This window comes from Microcaecilia unicolor, chromosome 12 (assembly GCF_901765095.1).
Source record: "Microcaecilia unicolor chromosome 12, aMicUni1.1, whole genome shotgun sequence".
NCBI lineage: Eukaryota > Metazoa > Chordata > Amphibia > Gymnophiona > Siphonopidae > Microcaecilia > Microcaecilia unicolor.
Genome location: NC_044042.1, coordinates 105127565 through 105143203, shown reverse-complemented (window position 1 = coordinate 105143203; position 15639 = coordinate 105127565). Strand labels below are relative to the sequence as shown.

The following is a 15639-nucleotide window of genomic DNA, read 5'->3' as shown; positions in this document are numbered from 1 at the left end:
GTTGTTTGCGTGATTTTCGAGCGTTAGATGGCGGTTGAGAGTGACTCCAAGGATTTTTAGCGTTTCTGAGATTTGAAGGTTTAGGTTTGGTGTGTTTAAAGCGGTAAATTCCTTTGTGTTGTATTGGGAGGTGAGTATCAGGCATTGAGTTTTTTCTGCATTTAATTTCAGATGAAATGCATCTGCCCATGTGTTCATGATGTGTAGGCTTTGATTGATTTCGTTGAATATTTCATTAATGTCTTGTTTGAAAGGGATGTACTGTATATTGTCACATCATCAGCGTAGATATATGTGTTGAGGTTATGGTTTGATAGGAGTTTTGCCAGAGGGATCATCATTAGGTTGAAAATGGTTGGTGAGAGAGGTGATCCTTGAGGTACTCCACATTCAGGTGTCCATGCCTTAGACGTGGTCGAATTTGATGTGACTTGGTACGAACGTTGGGTTAGGAACCCCTTGAACCAATTCAGGACATTTCCTCCAATGCCAAAGTATTCAAGTATGTGTAATAGGATTCCGTGGTCAACCATATTGAAGGCACTTGACATGTCAAATTGTAGGAGGAGTATGTTGTTGCCAGTCGCAATTATTTGTTTAAATTTAGTCATAAGGGTGACTAATACTGTTTCTGTGCTATGATTCGACCGGAATCCTGATTGGGCATCATGCAGTATTGAGTGTTTGTTTAGATAGTTTGTGAGTTGTTTAGTTACCATTCCTTCGGTTATTTTGGTTATTAGTGGTATGGATGCTACTGGCCTGTAGTTGGTTAATTCACTCGTGCTTTTCTTTGTATCTTTAGGAATTGGGGTGAGTAAGATTTTTCCTTTTTCTTTTGGGAAAAGTCCGTTTTGTAGCATGAAGTTCACATGGTTCCTTAGGTCTATTATGAATTGTTGAGGAGCAGATTTCATGAGGTTATTTGGGCATGTGTCTAGTTTGCAGTGGGATTTGGCATATCTTTTGAGAGTTTCAGAGATGGGGTCTTCTGATAGTATTTCGAATTCGGTCCATGTTCTGTCTGCTGGGTGTGTTCCTTCTTCTGGATCTAGACAATCTAAAAGTGTGGCGTACTCCATAGGGCTAACCGGTATTTTGAGTCGTAGTTGTATAATTTTCTCCTTGAAGTATTTCACAAGGTTGTCCACATCTGGTATATTTTTGCCATTGTTTGTAACTGGTGTGGTGTCTAACAGTTTGTTCACAAGGTTGAAGAGTTTATGTGTGTCTTTGTAGTTTGGCCCTATTATTGTTTTGTAATGTAGTCTTTTGGTCTGTTTATGGTGTATTTGTATTTTCTCCGAAGTAATTTCCAGGCATTTAGTGTTTGTTCGTCTCTCTTTTTGTTCCATTCTCGTTCTAGTTTCCTGACTTGTGTGAACCATGGATTTGCTTTTTTCCTGTGTGATGTTCTGGTTTGGATTGGGGCGATTTTGTCTAATGTTGTTGTACATAGATCGTCCCATTCTTGGAGGAATTGGATGGTGTCAGCGTTTGTTGTCCATTCGTTCTGGTAGATCTGTTGCCAGAATATTGTGGGGTCTATTTTTCCTCGCGTTGTGTATGTTGTTCGCTCCTGTTTATTTGGATGCTAACCGGGCATTTTCATGAGCACAATCTGATAAAGTGCCTCTGAAAATACCCAGTTAGCCCCTGTAGTAATGGGGTCAAGGGTGTGGCTTGGATCAGGCACAAACTCAGTCAGACACACAGGGTTTGCAAGAAAAAGGGCAAATATTTTATTATTTGACACACCATGTGCCCCTGTTACTTCACAGGCTTTCATCCAGCACAAGTCCGTCCAGTCTCTAATTAGGGCTAGCTCCCTGCCTAGCCCAACACATTGTCTGTTCACATCAAAGCATGTACTTTCTGAATGTAACTCAAGGTGTCTCCTACCTTGTCAGTCTTCCCATACAATTCTGATACCAATGAAGCCTAAGCCACATCCCTTGTTGCCTCCTTGGGTACTACAGCTCAGCTTGCAGCGGAGTCCTCTCCTCTCCTGGAGCTCCCTCCTGGAAACCTCTGTATCGGGGTCTCCCTGATCTATTCAGCCTCAGGGCTATTAGCTCCAGCCAGAGCTGACTCAGCATTAGTTTCAGACTTTGCAGACTAGCGCCACCTGCTGCAAGGTGGCTGAACTGTATCATCAGTCCCTATTCCATCCACTCCCTCACAGCCCCAGGTAGGCAATTTAAATGGCCAGGAGCCTCTCCTGGCTATTTAAATCATTTTGAAAATCAGGCCCTATGTTTATAGAATAGCCTCTAACTGCAGTTGTGTGCGTAATTACAAATTTGTGCCAATTAACACCAATTAAAGCCATTTAAGGACTATTAATCCCAATTAGTGCCTAATTTAACAAGCTAAGCAGGCAAATGGCACTATTCTATAAAGCACACCCAAATTGTTACACTGGTTGTAAATTTGGGCCCCCAACTTTATCGAGTCTGGGGGAAAAAGGTCAAGTGGTTTATCAAAGCCCTTTCTCTACATCAAAACCAGTTTTACACCTAAGAATGTCTTTATCAAATTACCCAAAAGCTTTGGGAATGTACAGAACATTTAACTTTTTTATGTACTTTTCTGAGCAAATTTGAAAATCTTTGGTGATTTTATATCATTTTCTATAAAATGTTGGCATCTACATAAAAATAAAGAGATGCACTCAAGGAGGTAGATGATTATATCAAAACAGTAAGCGCCATGGTTAAAGGTGTCAGAGGTGCAGCTGATGATTTTACGATTCCCACCTTTTTTGTTAAGAAATGTGTGAGGAGGCTGTATAATGAGAGATTGTGCACCCCAAAGTGGCCATGGATTCTTAGTGTTCTGTCCACCGAGGAAGTATGGTGTGAGGTTATTTTACTGGTTCCCTCTTTCTACGTGTTTCATAATTTTAAATGACCAGTAATTGGTTTCATATGTGCAAAAGAACATAGGATCCTGCATGTCCAAAATAAATAGTTAAATATTGATGAAATAAATACACAAGGTCTAGCATCACAGAGCTCTGATGTTGTTACATACAGTCTTTCTGAGTGCGTTACGCTCTCTGGTTGTTAACTTCGTTCAGGGTTACTTCTGACAGTGATAGTGATGGGAGGTTTTTTACACAGATCCAAACCCTACGTCTCTCAGCTCCTCTGCTTCACCGTCACGACAAGGGGGTTAGCGCTTGATACATAGCTATAGATGTACTGAAGGCATTGTTGCGTTTCATCTCTGACGGCCTCCCACGCGCAGCCACTGTAGTCCTGCAAAGAAGCCCGGAGAACACAGTTATCCGGTGGCACCCAGCCTTGTAATACACAGACAGAGCAGTCACTCGGGGCCTGGAGTATGAAACTTCCAAGAGTTTACGGGCCTGATTCACATTCAGCCTGCAAATAGGTGGGAAAATGTGGGGTATAAATGTAACAAATAAATAAAGCTCTTTTTTCCATAGGAGGAAGGGAAGACACTTTCCCCCCGATACTCAAAAGCATTTATCTGGCCAGGATTGGCACCTGGCCGGTTAAAGGCTCCCTATCCATCTATCCAGCGATATTCAGCAGGGGATGGCCAACTATCTCCCACTAAACATCACCGGTTAGCAGCAAGTAGAGAGCCAGTTATATCAGCCGACATAACCGGCTACCCACCGATTTTCTGCCCCACTTTAGCATCTATATTTGGCTGCATGAACATGTGGGATATCTTTGGCCAGTTAGAAGATAACCAGCTAAGTCTGAATTTCAACATAGCCAGGTATCTTCTAACCGGCCAAAAATAAACCGGACATTCAATGCCGGACACTAGAAACGGCCCAGCATTGGATATCCGGGTTTAACGGTACCACGGAAGTTAGCCGGGCTAACTCCTGTGGTCTGAATATCAGACCCTTTGGATTTAGTTACAGTTAGAGTTAATTCATATATAACCTGCCAATACCAATAAAACAGTTCATAGTGGGTTACAACCAAGCGACTAGAACCAAATAAGTCTAGGAAATATAATTAAATCCATTGTAACAATCACATAATCAAATATTACAAAATAGGAACCTAATTGTGATGAAAATCCTTATGATCTAGTTTCTCATCACATATTTATTAAAAAGAAGTGTCTTCAGTTCATTCCTAAAGTGACGATAAGTAATCAAATGCCTCAGACCAATAGACTATTCCATAACCTAGCAGCTTGATACACAAATAAAGTAATAACTTTTTAGATGTTATTCCTCTGGGACTAGGAATGGAGAAAAAAGATGAGCCTCGTGTACAGTAGAATTGACCCTTGCAAGAATATTTAACTAAAGAAAGCACATAGTGAGGAATCAAACCTTGAGCCTATATTAAACAATAAACTTCCCATCTTAAATAATGCCCTCGGCTTCTATCGGAAGCCAATGCAACTTGATGAAAATGGAGTGATCCTATCTGATTTATTAAAAGAAAAAAAATCAATCATATCACTACATTCTGTACTGTCTGCATTTTCCTCAACAGCCATTTTGGCAGACCTAAATATACGATGTTACAGTAATCTAATTTACTGAGGATCAGGGATTGTATCACTAATCTAAATATTTCTTCAAGTAAGTTTTTTTTTTGTATACTTCTCAACTTCCTCATTATATAGAAAGATGTTTTCACCAGTGAATTATCTTGAGGTTCCTTTGACAATTTTTCACCCAATATAACTCCCAAGATCCTAATAGAGCGCTCTAACTTATAGGTTATTTTATCAACGAGATCAACCAAAGCCTCCAAATCATGCACTCCTGGGCGGATGCATTCCAGCTAAAACTTAATGCAGAAAAAACACAATGTCTTGTACTCACCTCACAACATAACACAAGCAACTTCACCACTATAACAACACCATATTGTTCTCTTCCCATCTCACAAAATCTGAAAATACTTGGAGTTACCATCGATCGAAACCTCACACTCGACACCCACGTGAAAAATACAACAAAAAAGATGTTCTACTCTATGTGGAAACTCAAGAGTAAAACCTTTCTTCCCGAGATACATCTTCCGTACCCTAGTACAGTCAATGGTAATGTCACCTAGACTACTGCAACGCACTGTACGCTGGCTGCAAAGAACAGACTATCAAAAAACTCCAAACAGCCCAGAATACCGCCGCCAGACTCATATTCGGAAAAACTAAATATGAAAGTGCAAAACCCCTAAGAGAGAAACTTCACTGGCTTCCACTTAAGGAGCGTATCGCGTTCAAGATATGCACGATTGTACACAAAATCATTCACGCAGACGCCCCAACCTACCAAAAGATCATCCCGCAAGTACCTTAACCTGCACTTCCCCGGCTGCAAAGGACTAAAATATAAACTGATACATGCCACTACCTTCTCTTACATGAGCATGCAGCTGTGGAATGCATTACCTACTGAGTTGAAATCTATTGACGAAATTACCAACTTTCGTAAATCCCTGAAGACTTGTCTCTTCAACAAGGCCTACAAAGAAAACCCACAGCCTTACTAAACTACTGCACCAACACAACGAGTCAAGAAAATCTATCTTCTATACTTACTCACCCAACTCTCCTCTTTCCCCCCCCCCCCCTCATTTAATCTTTGTACATCACTAATTGTATCTGCTATCCTGGAATGACAATGTCATAACAGAACTCTGTAAGCCACATTGAGCCTGCAAATAGGTGGGAAAATGTGGGATACAAATGCAATAAATAAAATAAATAAATAAATAAAATCAACAATGAACTTTGTCTCCTCTATTTGATTCTGTGGGGCCCCAAACAGACGGAATTTTGTTTTTTCCTTGTTCAGTTTGAGAAAACGAGATGACATCCAATCAGTAATAATGAAGAAACATTGTAAGATATGGCGCGATAGGTATTTTTTAAATCCTTGATAACTGGAGTGAGGAGAGTTATATCATCCACTCACGGCTTTTTTCAGTTGTAGCTCGAGGCGACTTACCTTTAGGTACAGTAGCTATTTTCCAGTCCCTGAAGGCTTACAATCTAAGGGGTCCTTTTATTAAGCTACGACAAAAAGTGACCTTGGTGCATCTGTGTGTGAGTCTTTCCTGCACTAAGGCCATTTATACCTCCGCTGTAAAATGACTAATTTTTCTATTTTTTGTATTAATGGCAACGCGCTATATTGCCATTTAAAAATGACTGTGTCAGCACTTATCGCCAACCAGTGGAAACAAAGAAGAAAACTCAAAATGCGGAGTCCCCCAAGGATCACCCCTATCCCCGATCCTCTTCAACCTCATGATGATCCCTATCCAAATCAGGCCTAAATCCCTTCATCTACACTGATGATGTCACAATATTCATCACTTTCAAATCCACTCTTACAGAAATCTCGGAGAAAATATTCACTGCCATGAATACTCTAGCATCCTGGGCCAACGCTTTCAAGATGAAACTGAATAAAGAAAAAACTCAGTGCCTCATCCTTTCGTCACAACACACTACTCAGCTCCCAACCACCCTGACCACCTCTGACGTTACAATCCCAATATCTGATAATCTAAAAATCCTAGGAGTAACATTAGACAAACACCTAACTTTAGAAACTCATGCAAAAGCCATGACGAAAAAGATGTTCAACATGATGTGGATACTGAAAAGAGTGAAACCATACCTTCCACAGAAAACTTTCCGCAATCTAGTACAATCCACAGTGCTCACCCATGCCGACTACTGCAACAGCATCTTCATCGGATGCCAAGCCCAAATCATGAAAAAACTCCAAACAGCCCAAAACACAGCAGCTAGACTCATGTTTGGCAAATCAAGATTTGAAAGCGCAACACCACTTCATGAAAAACTTCACTGGCTCCCAATCAAGGAACGACTACACTTCAAAGCCCACACAATGATCCACAAGATCCTCAATGGCGAATCCCCAAGCTACATGTCCAACCTGATCAATCTTCCAGCCAGAAACTGGACCAGTACTTCTAGAACATATCTCAATCTTCATCTCCCTTACTGCAAAGGCCTTAAATACATAACCTACTACGCATCCAACTTCTCTGTAATAGGCAGCCAACTCTCGAACGCCTTACCTCGACACATCCGAAAAACCACCGAGCATCTACCCTTCCGAAAACTGCTGAAGACTTACCTCTTCAAACAAGCCTACCACCCGTCCTAATTCTCAAACATAACTCCACACCACTATATATCACCCACACTCTAATCCCTTCAACACATCTCTTACTACTGTCCCACTCTATGAAATTATGCCGTCCCTGCGACACTTTGTTCCATACTTTATCATCTCTGTGATACATCGTACCAAACTGAACCTAATCTAAGTAATTATGTCATCTCTTTGATACATTGTTTCCATCCCTGTATTATCTCTGTGATACTTTGTAAGCCGCACTGAACCTGCTATTGAGTGGGAAAGAGCGGGGTATAAATGCCACAAATAAATAAATAAACTCTAACCACTATGAGAGAATACAAACTCTAAAGATAATATCCCAACCTCATAAAAGGAGTTTGATAATTATATATTAAGTTAGTTTGGAGGTGTCCCTTTAAATTGGTGAAAACAATTTTTTTCACCCCATACACAATATATATCTAACAAATGGAACCTCAAACCTCCTAACAAGAAACCATGCCAAAATATCGCCAATCTCTTGTATATATAGGAGTAGGTTAATATCATAGGTTCCTATTTAAGAGAGAAAAAAAGAGAAAAAAACCCCAACGCAAAAACTCATACTATATGAGAAAACCGTATGGGGTAAAAAACTCTCTCTCCCTCTTAAAAAATGTAAATTAAACGGACACCAAAAACCCAAACTACCCAAAACTGGCCCCAGCCAGAATCAGACTACCTAAAAAAGCCCCATAGGGAGAAAACTTGCAGTTCAATAAACCATAACAAAAAACGATAACAAAAAACCTATCCAAATATATCTAACCTTATAAATAGTAAAGCCAAGTTTACTTAACTTATTGCTGGCATAACTGCTTCAAGGAAATGTAGATCAAAAATCCCCCCTAGTAGGGCTCCGGAGCCTTAAAATACTTGTGTAACGGCGAAAAAAACGCCGACCCTTCAACAAGAGCGCCTTGTTTCGCCAACCTCGTGGCTGCTTCAGGAAGGGCGCTTCACATCCATCTGAAAAAATAAAGCCAATTAACACTGAAGACTAAAGCTCAGTTATATGGATCTCAAAGACCATCTTTGAGATCCATATAACTGAGCTTTAGTCTTCAGTGTTAATTGGCTTTATTTTTTCAGATGGATGTGAAGCGCCCTTCCTGAAGCAGCCACGAGGTTGGCGAAACAAGGCGCTCTTGTTGAAGGGTCGGCGTTTTTTTCGCCGTTACACAAGTATTTTAAGGCTCCGGAGCCCTACTAGGGGGGATTTTGATCTACATTTCCTTGAAGCAGTTATGCCAGCAATAAGTTAAGTAAACTTGGCTTTACTATTTATAAGGTTAGATATATTTGGATAGGTTTTTTGTTATCGTTTTTTGTTATGGTTTATTGAACTGCAAGTTTTCTCCCTATGGGGCTTTTTTAGGTAGTCTGATTCTGGCTGGGGCCAGTTTTGGGTAGTTTGGGTTTTTGGTGTCCGTTTAATTTACATTTTTTAAGAGGGAGAGAGAGTTTTTTACCCCATACGGTTTTCTCATATAGTATGAGTTTTTGCGTTGGGGTTTTTTTCTCTTTTTTTCTCTCTTAAATAGGAACCTATGATATTAACCTACTCCTATATATACAAGAGATTGGCGATATTTTGGCATGGTTTCTTGTTAGGAGGTTTGAGGTTCCATTTGTTAGATATATATTGTGTATGGGGTGAAAAAAATTGTTTTCACCAATTTAAAGGGACACCTCCAAACTAACTTAATATATAATTATCAAACTCCTTTTATGAGGTTGACAAATAAATAAATAAAATAAAATTTGGTTTGGCTGCGTCCCTGCTCCTGGACCCAGCGTCCTCAAACTCGTGCTTTGCTAGCACTCAGTCGCTTTGACGTTCAGCAGAGGACTCATCTATCAACCCCTGAAGAAGGCTTTTCCGCTGAAACACGGACCGTGTAGGGTCCCAATAAACTTTGTTTGGAGCTCTTCTGTGTTTCGGCTGGTCACTTGGACTTGGCTTTCTTCCACCCTGTGTTTGTTTTGGTTGAGCACGTATTGCCACCCATTTTGTAGCCAGTAAAGGTTCACACGGTATCCCTGCACTAACCAGTCAGCGTGTAATAATGTAGATGCACTAAGGATGCCTGAGTGCGTCCCGCTGTACTCTATTTTTAGCTGTGTTAGGCACACTTTAGCGCATAATGCAGCTCAATAAATGGACCCCTGAGATTGTACCGGAGAAATAGGAAGGAAGAAAAGCCTTAAATCCACTTCATGCAAATCTCTCTCATGAATATTCATTGTGGATATCCCAAAAACTTGATTGGCTGGGGTGCCTTCAGGACCCGGTTTGGGAACCAGAACCTTAAATCAAACGCTAAACTAGTTAAGTGCAATTCTAGTTTGGCTGCTGTGTGCACATGGAGAGCTGCACTACAGATTCTCAGCGAGTGAGGTGTAGATGTGGACGGGGCAAGGATACACATGGAAACCTAAAAGGTTCCACAATGACCTTTACATCTTCATGCGTAAATACCAGCTTAAAGGTGCAGCTGCATAGGTCAATGGAAAAACCCTCTCCCAACTCCCCCCCCCCCCCCAACAGAATCAGTACCATCTTACCGTAACCATTATTACATAATTCTTGTATCCTTTCTTATAATATTTTTGATCTCGTTCATTACACCAATGGTCTCTAATGGTTCTCATACCTCACTATCTGATTTTGTCTCACCTAGACTGTAAACCGCACTGAATCCTGGAAAGGGTATATTAGCAGTATACAAGAATTGATTTGAATTTGAAATCACTCATTAGAGTTCAAGGCGGATCACAAAATCAAAAGTAACCGGACAAAACCTGGGAACTGACAATGGAGTTGTCTGGAATAACATCAACATCTACAGTATTTAAGCTTTCAGAAGTTTCCTAAAAAAAAAAAAGCCTTTAATAACTTCCAAAAGATCGAATAATCCCTTGTTTATCTAGTATAAATAGGAAGTGAATTTGAAATGGTCGAAGCCTGATACACAAAACTTGCAGATAAGATGGTTTTATTCTTCAGCTTAGTAGGGTTTGGATAATGTAACCACATACAATCTTGAAAACGTCTTTCTTTTGTTGGAATATTAATTCACTCAGCTAAATAAGAAAGAGCTGAGCTGTAAAGGGTTTTAAAAACTAACGTACACATTTTAAATTGGATGCATACTTCAACTGGCAGCCAATGTAGCTTTATCAGTAGTGGGGCTGAATAAAACAGCCATTTGGCAGTATTCTGAATTGTTTGAATGTTTTTAATTAAACCTTTTTGACATCCTGCTGCATATATACTGTTGCTATAATCCGTAATCGAGAGAAACAGACTCTGAACTACCAGGCAAAAAACATGAGTTTCGAGCAAGTTACAAAGCGGGGCATAATTGAAAGGGGCGCCCAAGTTTTCCTGAGGACGTGCTCGCAGGACGTCCCGGCGAAGGGGCAGGGAAATCCATATTATCGAAATAAGATGGACGTCTATCTTTCGTTTCGATGATATGGTCGGGGACGCCCAAATCTTGACATTTAGGTCGTCCCTAGAGATGGTCGTCCTTAGACTTGGTCGTTTCTGATTTTCGGCGATAATGGAAACTAAAGACGCCCATCTCAGAAATGACCAAATGCAAGCCCTTTGGTCATGGGTGGAGCCAGCATTCGTAGTGCACTGGTCCCCCTGACATGCCAGGATACCAACCGGGCACCCTAGGGGGCACTGCAGTGGACTTCACAAATTGTTTCCAGGTGCTTAGCTCCCTTACCTTGTGTGCTGAGCTCCCCAAAACCCACTCCCCACAACTGTTCACCACTACCATAGCCCTAATGGGTGAAGGGGGGCACCTTCATGTGGGTACAGTGCATTTCTGGTGAGTTTTGGAGGGCTCACATTTACCACCACAAGTGTAACAGGTGGAGGGGGGAATGGGCCTGGGTCCGCCTGCCTGAAGTGCACTGCACCCACTAAAACTGCTCTAGGGACCTGCATACTGCTGTCAGGGAGCTGGGTATGACATTTGAGGCTGGCATAGAGGCTGGCAAAAAATATTTTGAAAAACTTTTTTGAGGGTGGGAGGGGGTTAGTGACCTCTAGGGGAGTAAGGGAAGGTCATCCCTGATTTCCTCCGGTGGTCATCTGGTCAGTTCGGGCACCTTTTTGTGGCTTGGTCATAACAAAAAAAGGGCCAAGTAAAGTCGTCCAAGTGCTCGTCAAGAGACGCCCTTCTTTTTTCAATTATGGGTCAAGGACGCCCATGTGTTAGGCACGCCCAAGTCCCGCCTTCGCTACGCCTTCAACACTCCCCCAGGAACTTTGGTCACCCCCATGATGGAAAACAGTTGGGGATGCCCAAAATCGGCTTTCGATTTGGGTGACCCTGAGAGAAGGACGCCCATCTTCCAATTTGTGTCGAAAGATGGGCGTCCTTCTCTTTCGAAAATAAGCCTGAAAGTCTCCTCAATTTCCTTAACAGAAAAAATGATTTCTTAAACAAAAATATTAGTTTGAACATCTAATGTTACGGTACTAGATGGTGTTATCCCTAAGATTTTAATATTATTTACAAAAGAAAAACTCTGCTAAGTTTCAGAATGTAATCATTCTAGATAACCATCGTCTTGGCCCAACAAAATTTTTTATTTTTAATTGAGATCCAGATGATGGTTCTGGATCCATGACTTCAATATAAAAATACAATTCCTTGTCTGCAGGGCAATGACTTCAACTGATTGAGGTAGTGGTAATAAAATTATAATATCATCGGCATAACTAAAGATTTTATAGCCTGCTGAAGTTAAGATCTCTCCTAATGAAGACATTAATAAAGTTTAAGAGTTTAAGAAGACGTGGGACAGACACGTGGGATCTCGTAGGAAAAGGAGGAGCTAGTGGTTACTGAGAATGGCCAGACTGGATGGGCCCTTAACTGCTGTCATGCTTCTATGTTTCTAAACAATATTGGCGAAAGTGGAGAATCCTGCGGAATCCCGCTTTCAGCCAACCATTCTTCTGACATGGCATCTTGCTTTATATTTTCTGCAAGTAAGAAAACCTTCAAACCAACCCAACATATTTTTACCAATACTCAAGATGCCCAGCATCAATTAGTGATCTACATGATCGAACACATTGGATAAATCAAACAGTAAAATGATAGCCTTTTCCCAGGAGCGATCGACCCTCCACAAGTAATGCAGTCAGTACTGTTTCTGTGCTGAAATGCTTATGAAACTTGAATGTGAGTCATATAATAATTCAAACCTATGTAATCCATCAATTGTTTTATCACCACACCCTCTAATTTTAACAAATTTAGGGGTCCTTTTGCAAAGGCGCGCTAGCATTTTTAGCGTACACTAAACTCTAGAGATGCCCATATATTCCTATGGCGTCTCTAGTGTTTAGCGCACAGTAATTATTAGTGTGTGCTAAAAACGCTACTGTGCACTGCAATACCCTGTACTGGACCAAGGTAAGAATTAGCCAAAGTGAGACAGGTGAATTTTCCAGGTCATCTGATTAAGGCAACAGTGTGGGCCGGAAGGTTAACATCCTACATCATCTCTGGATAATTCTTGTGTTGGTCCGATATAAACCGTCACAGCCTGCAAATAACTTATGCCGTAAAATAGTACACTGATTTGAAAAACAAATTCTTAGTGGCTCTTTCAGATGAAGAACTGATAACTACATTCTGCCTTGGAACAAAACGTACCTTTGTCTTCAAATATTTTCTTAATTTCTCAAAGAACTTTTTCACCTTTAGGCTGTTCTTTCTATGAGAGCCTAAAGCGGATGCTGGAAGCTGGACACTCAGCTAAACGGGAAGATATTCACAGTCAGTACCAATATTCAGTCTTCAGGAAATACATTTTAACAATATTCTGTATGTAAATAATGGTTGACCATTAGATTAAGGTTTCAGGCTCATTGATTAAGAGAGGCCTTTGGGACACAGACTACAAGAGTGGAGGAGTAGCCTAATGGCTAGAAGGCTAAGCACTAGGGAAGTCAGGATTCACATCCCATTGGCAATCCTTACAATTTGAACAAGTTACTTAACCCTTCGTCACTTCAGGTACAAACTCAGAATTGTGAGCCCTCCAGAGCCAGGGAAATCACCCTTGTATATGAACGTACCTCACCTTGAACTACTATTGAAAAGGGTGTAAGCTAAATCCAAACCCTCTTTGGAGTGGAGGAGTAGCCTAGTGGTTGGTGCAGTGGACTTTGATCCTGGGGAACTGGGTTCAATTCCCACTGCAGCTCCTTGTGACTCTGGGCAAGTCACTTAACCCTCCATTGCCCCTGGTACAAAATAAGTACCTGAATATATGTAAACCGCTTTGAATGTAGTTGCAAAAACCTCAGAAAGGCAGTATATCAAGTCCCATTTCCTTTTCCCTTTACAGGAAACCCAAGATGCAGTCAGTTTGGTGAATGAGAAACGGGTAAGAAAGTTCTATATACCCATCCCAATTCTCATTCATGCATTAGCAGTGAGAACAATCCCTGTGCAGAGGCACACAAGCACAGCCGATTGCTCACAAGGTGTCTTTGGTACAAAAAAACCCCCACAGATTGATTGATTGATTGATTGATTCATGCTTGTATCCCACAATTATCCAAAATTGAGTTTCGGTTCAATGTGGCTTACATTTTAACAGTTGTTGGAGATGACATTGATTCAATTACATGTACAAGGTTTTATGATGCTGTGTTTTACAGTGGTTGGCAAGATAACTATTAATGTATGTGGAATACTCATAGGGTTTCTTGAGAAAAGTATGTCTTAGTTCTTTTCTTAAATGAAAAGATGCGTTAACAGTTAGAGGTTGTGTTGTGTATTGTTGTTCCAGAATTTCCTGAAGAGGTAGGTCTTTAGGTCTTTTCTGAACTGGAGGTAGTTCATGATGTTTCTTATGACTATTTTGAGCCTAGTTAGCTAAATCCTGCCGTGTAGGTGGCAGGGGCGTAGCCAGACTTTGGCAGGAGGGGGGGGTCCAGAGCCAGAGGTGAGGGGGCACATTTTAGCCCCCCCCCCAGCGCCGCCGACCCCCCCCTGCCATTGCCGACTTTGCCCCCCTTGCCACCAAACTTCTCGACCCCCCCCTCCCGCCGCCAACCTGCCGTCGCCTTCCTTTGCTGGTGGGGGACACCAACCCCCGCCAGCTGAGGTCCTCTTCTTCTCGCAAAAGGCTTCCTTCTGTTTCTGAAGTCCTGCACGTTGTACAGAAGGAAGCCTTTTGCGAGAAGAAGAGGACCTCAGCTGGTGGGGGTTGGGGTCCCCCGCCAGCAAAGGCAGGCGATGGCTGGTTGGCGGTGAGAGGAAGGGGAGTCGGGCGAGTCATCGGCAGAGGGGTCCAGGGCCAAATCTATGGGGGCCCAGGCCCCACATAGCTATGCCACTGGTAGGTGGACTTGTATAGTATGTTTTTGCAGTTGGGCAGGTGAAGTAGTAGGTAACCTCTGGTTCCTGGGTTTGCATTTCTTGGTGATAGTTTGATCATGTCTAGCATGTAGTCCAGTGACATGCCAAATAGTATTTTGAAGATGATTGTGCTGGCCTTGATCGGGAGCCAATGTAACATTATGAGTAGTGGGGTTGCTCTATCATATTTTCACTTTTTGAATATCAGTCTGGCAGCTGTGTTTTGTAGGTTTTCTTTGCACCCTACATCTGCTGCATTACAGTAGTCTAGTTGAGACAATATCAACATCTGTATCTATTCTCTGGACTTTATTGTTTAATTAATTTGTCCTGTGAATCTGTATTGTGGTGTACTTCTCTGGCTTCTAACCCAGACCCCAAAAAAGACAACCCCCTCCCCCACACACACACTTTCTTTCCCTTTCTGCCTAGCTCTAATAGTAGAGAGGATAAGCTTTTCAAACAGTTTTTTTGTCCTTTACCCTCCTAACTCTAACTGTAACATTCTAACTTTGGCTACTATACTGAGGACAGGTTCTGCCAGGTAATACTTTCCATTGCTAGTCCTAGCAGGGGCGTATCTGCGTGGGGCCACAGGGGCCTGGGCCCCCGCAGATTTTGCCCTGGACCCCCCTACCGCCGTCAACCCTCCCCGCTGCCGTTGTTTACCTTTGCTGGCGGGGGACCCCAACCCCCCACCAGCCGAGGTCCGCTTGCTGCCTTTAAAGATATTTCTTCAGCTGGCGGGGGACCCCAGCCCCAACCCCCGCCAGCCGACCCGATGTCTTTAAAGTTCTTCTTCGGCCTCCGTGGCTGGCCGTGCTGTAGTTGACTGTTCAATCCAGTTCGGAGTCTGACGTCCCCACAACGTGCTGGGACGTCAGACTGCAAACTGGATTGAACAGTCAACTACAGCACGGCCACGGAGGCCGAAGAAGAACTTTAAAGACGTCGGGTCGGCTGGCGGGGGTTGGGGTCCCCCGCCAGCAAAGGTAAACAACGGCAGCGGGGGAGGGTTGACGGCAGGGGGGAGGGTGGAGAGTTGTTGGTGGGGAGGTT

General features: G+C 42.2%; 1 protein-coding gene across 1 annotated transcript in view; it reads right to left on the bottom strand.

Moving 5' to 3' along the window:
* Positions 1-1740: 1740 nt before the first annotated feature.
* The window catches only part of LOC115481865 (interferon alpha-13-like), a 32966-nt gene continuing 19067 nt past the window's right edge, over positions 1741-15639 (bottom strand). Inside the window, exons 4-5 of the mRNA XM_030221300.1 lie at positions 12865-12966; positions 1741-3263 (exon numbers count right to left, since the gene is read on the bottom strand). Coding sequence (XP_030077160.1) covers positions 3144-3263; positions 12865-12966 — 222 coding nt within the window. The 3' untranslated portion in view covers positions 1741-3143. The remainder of the gene's footprint in view (positions 3264-12864; positions 12967-15639) is intronic.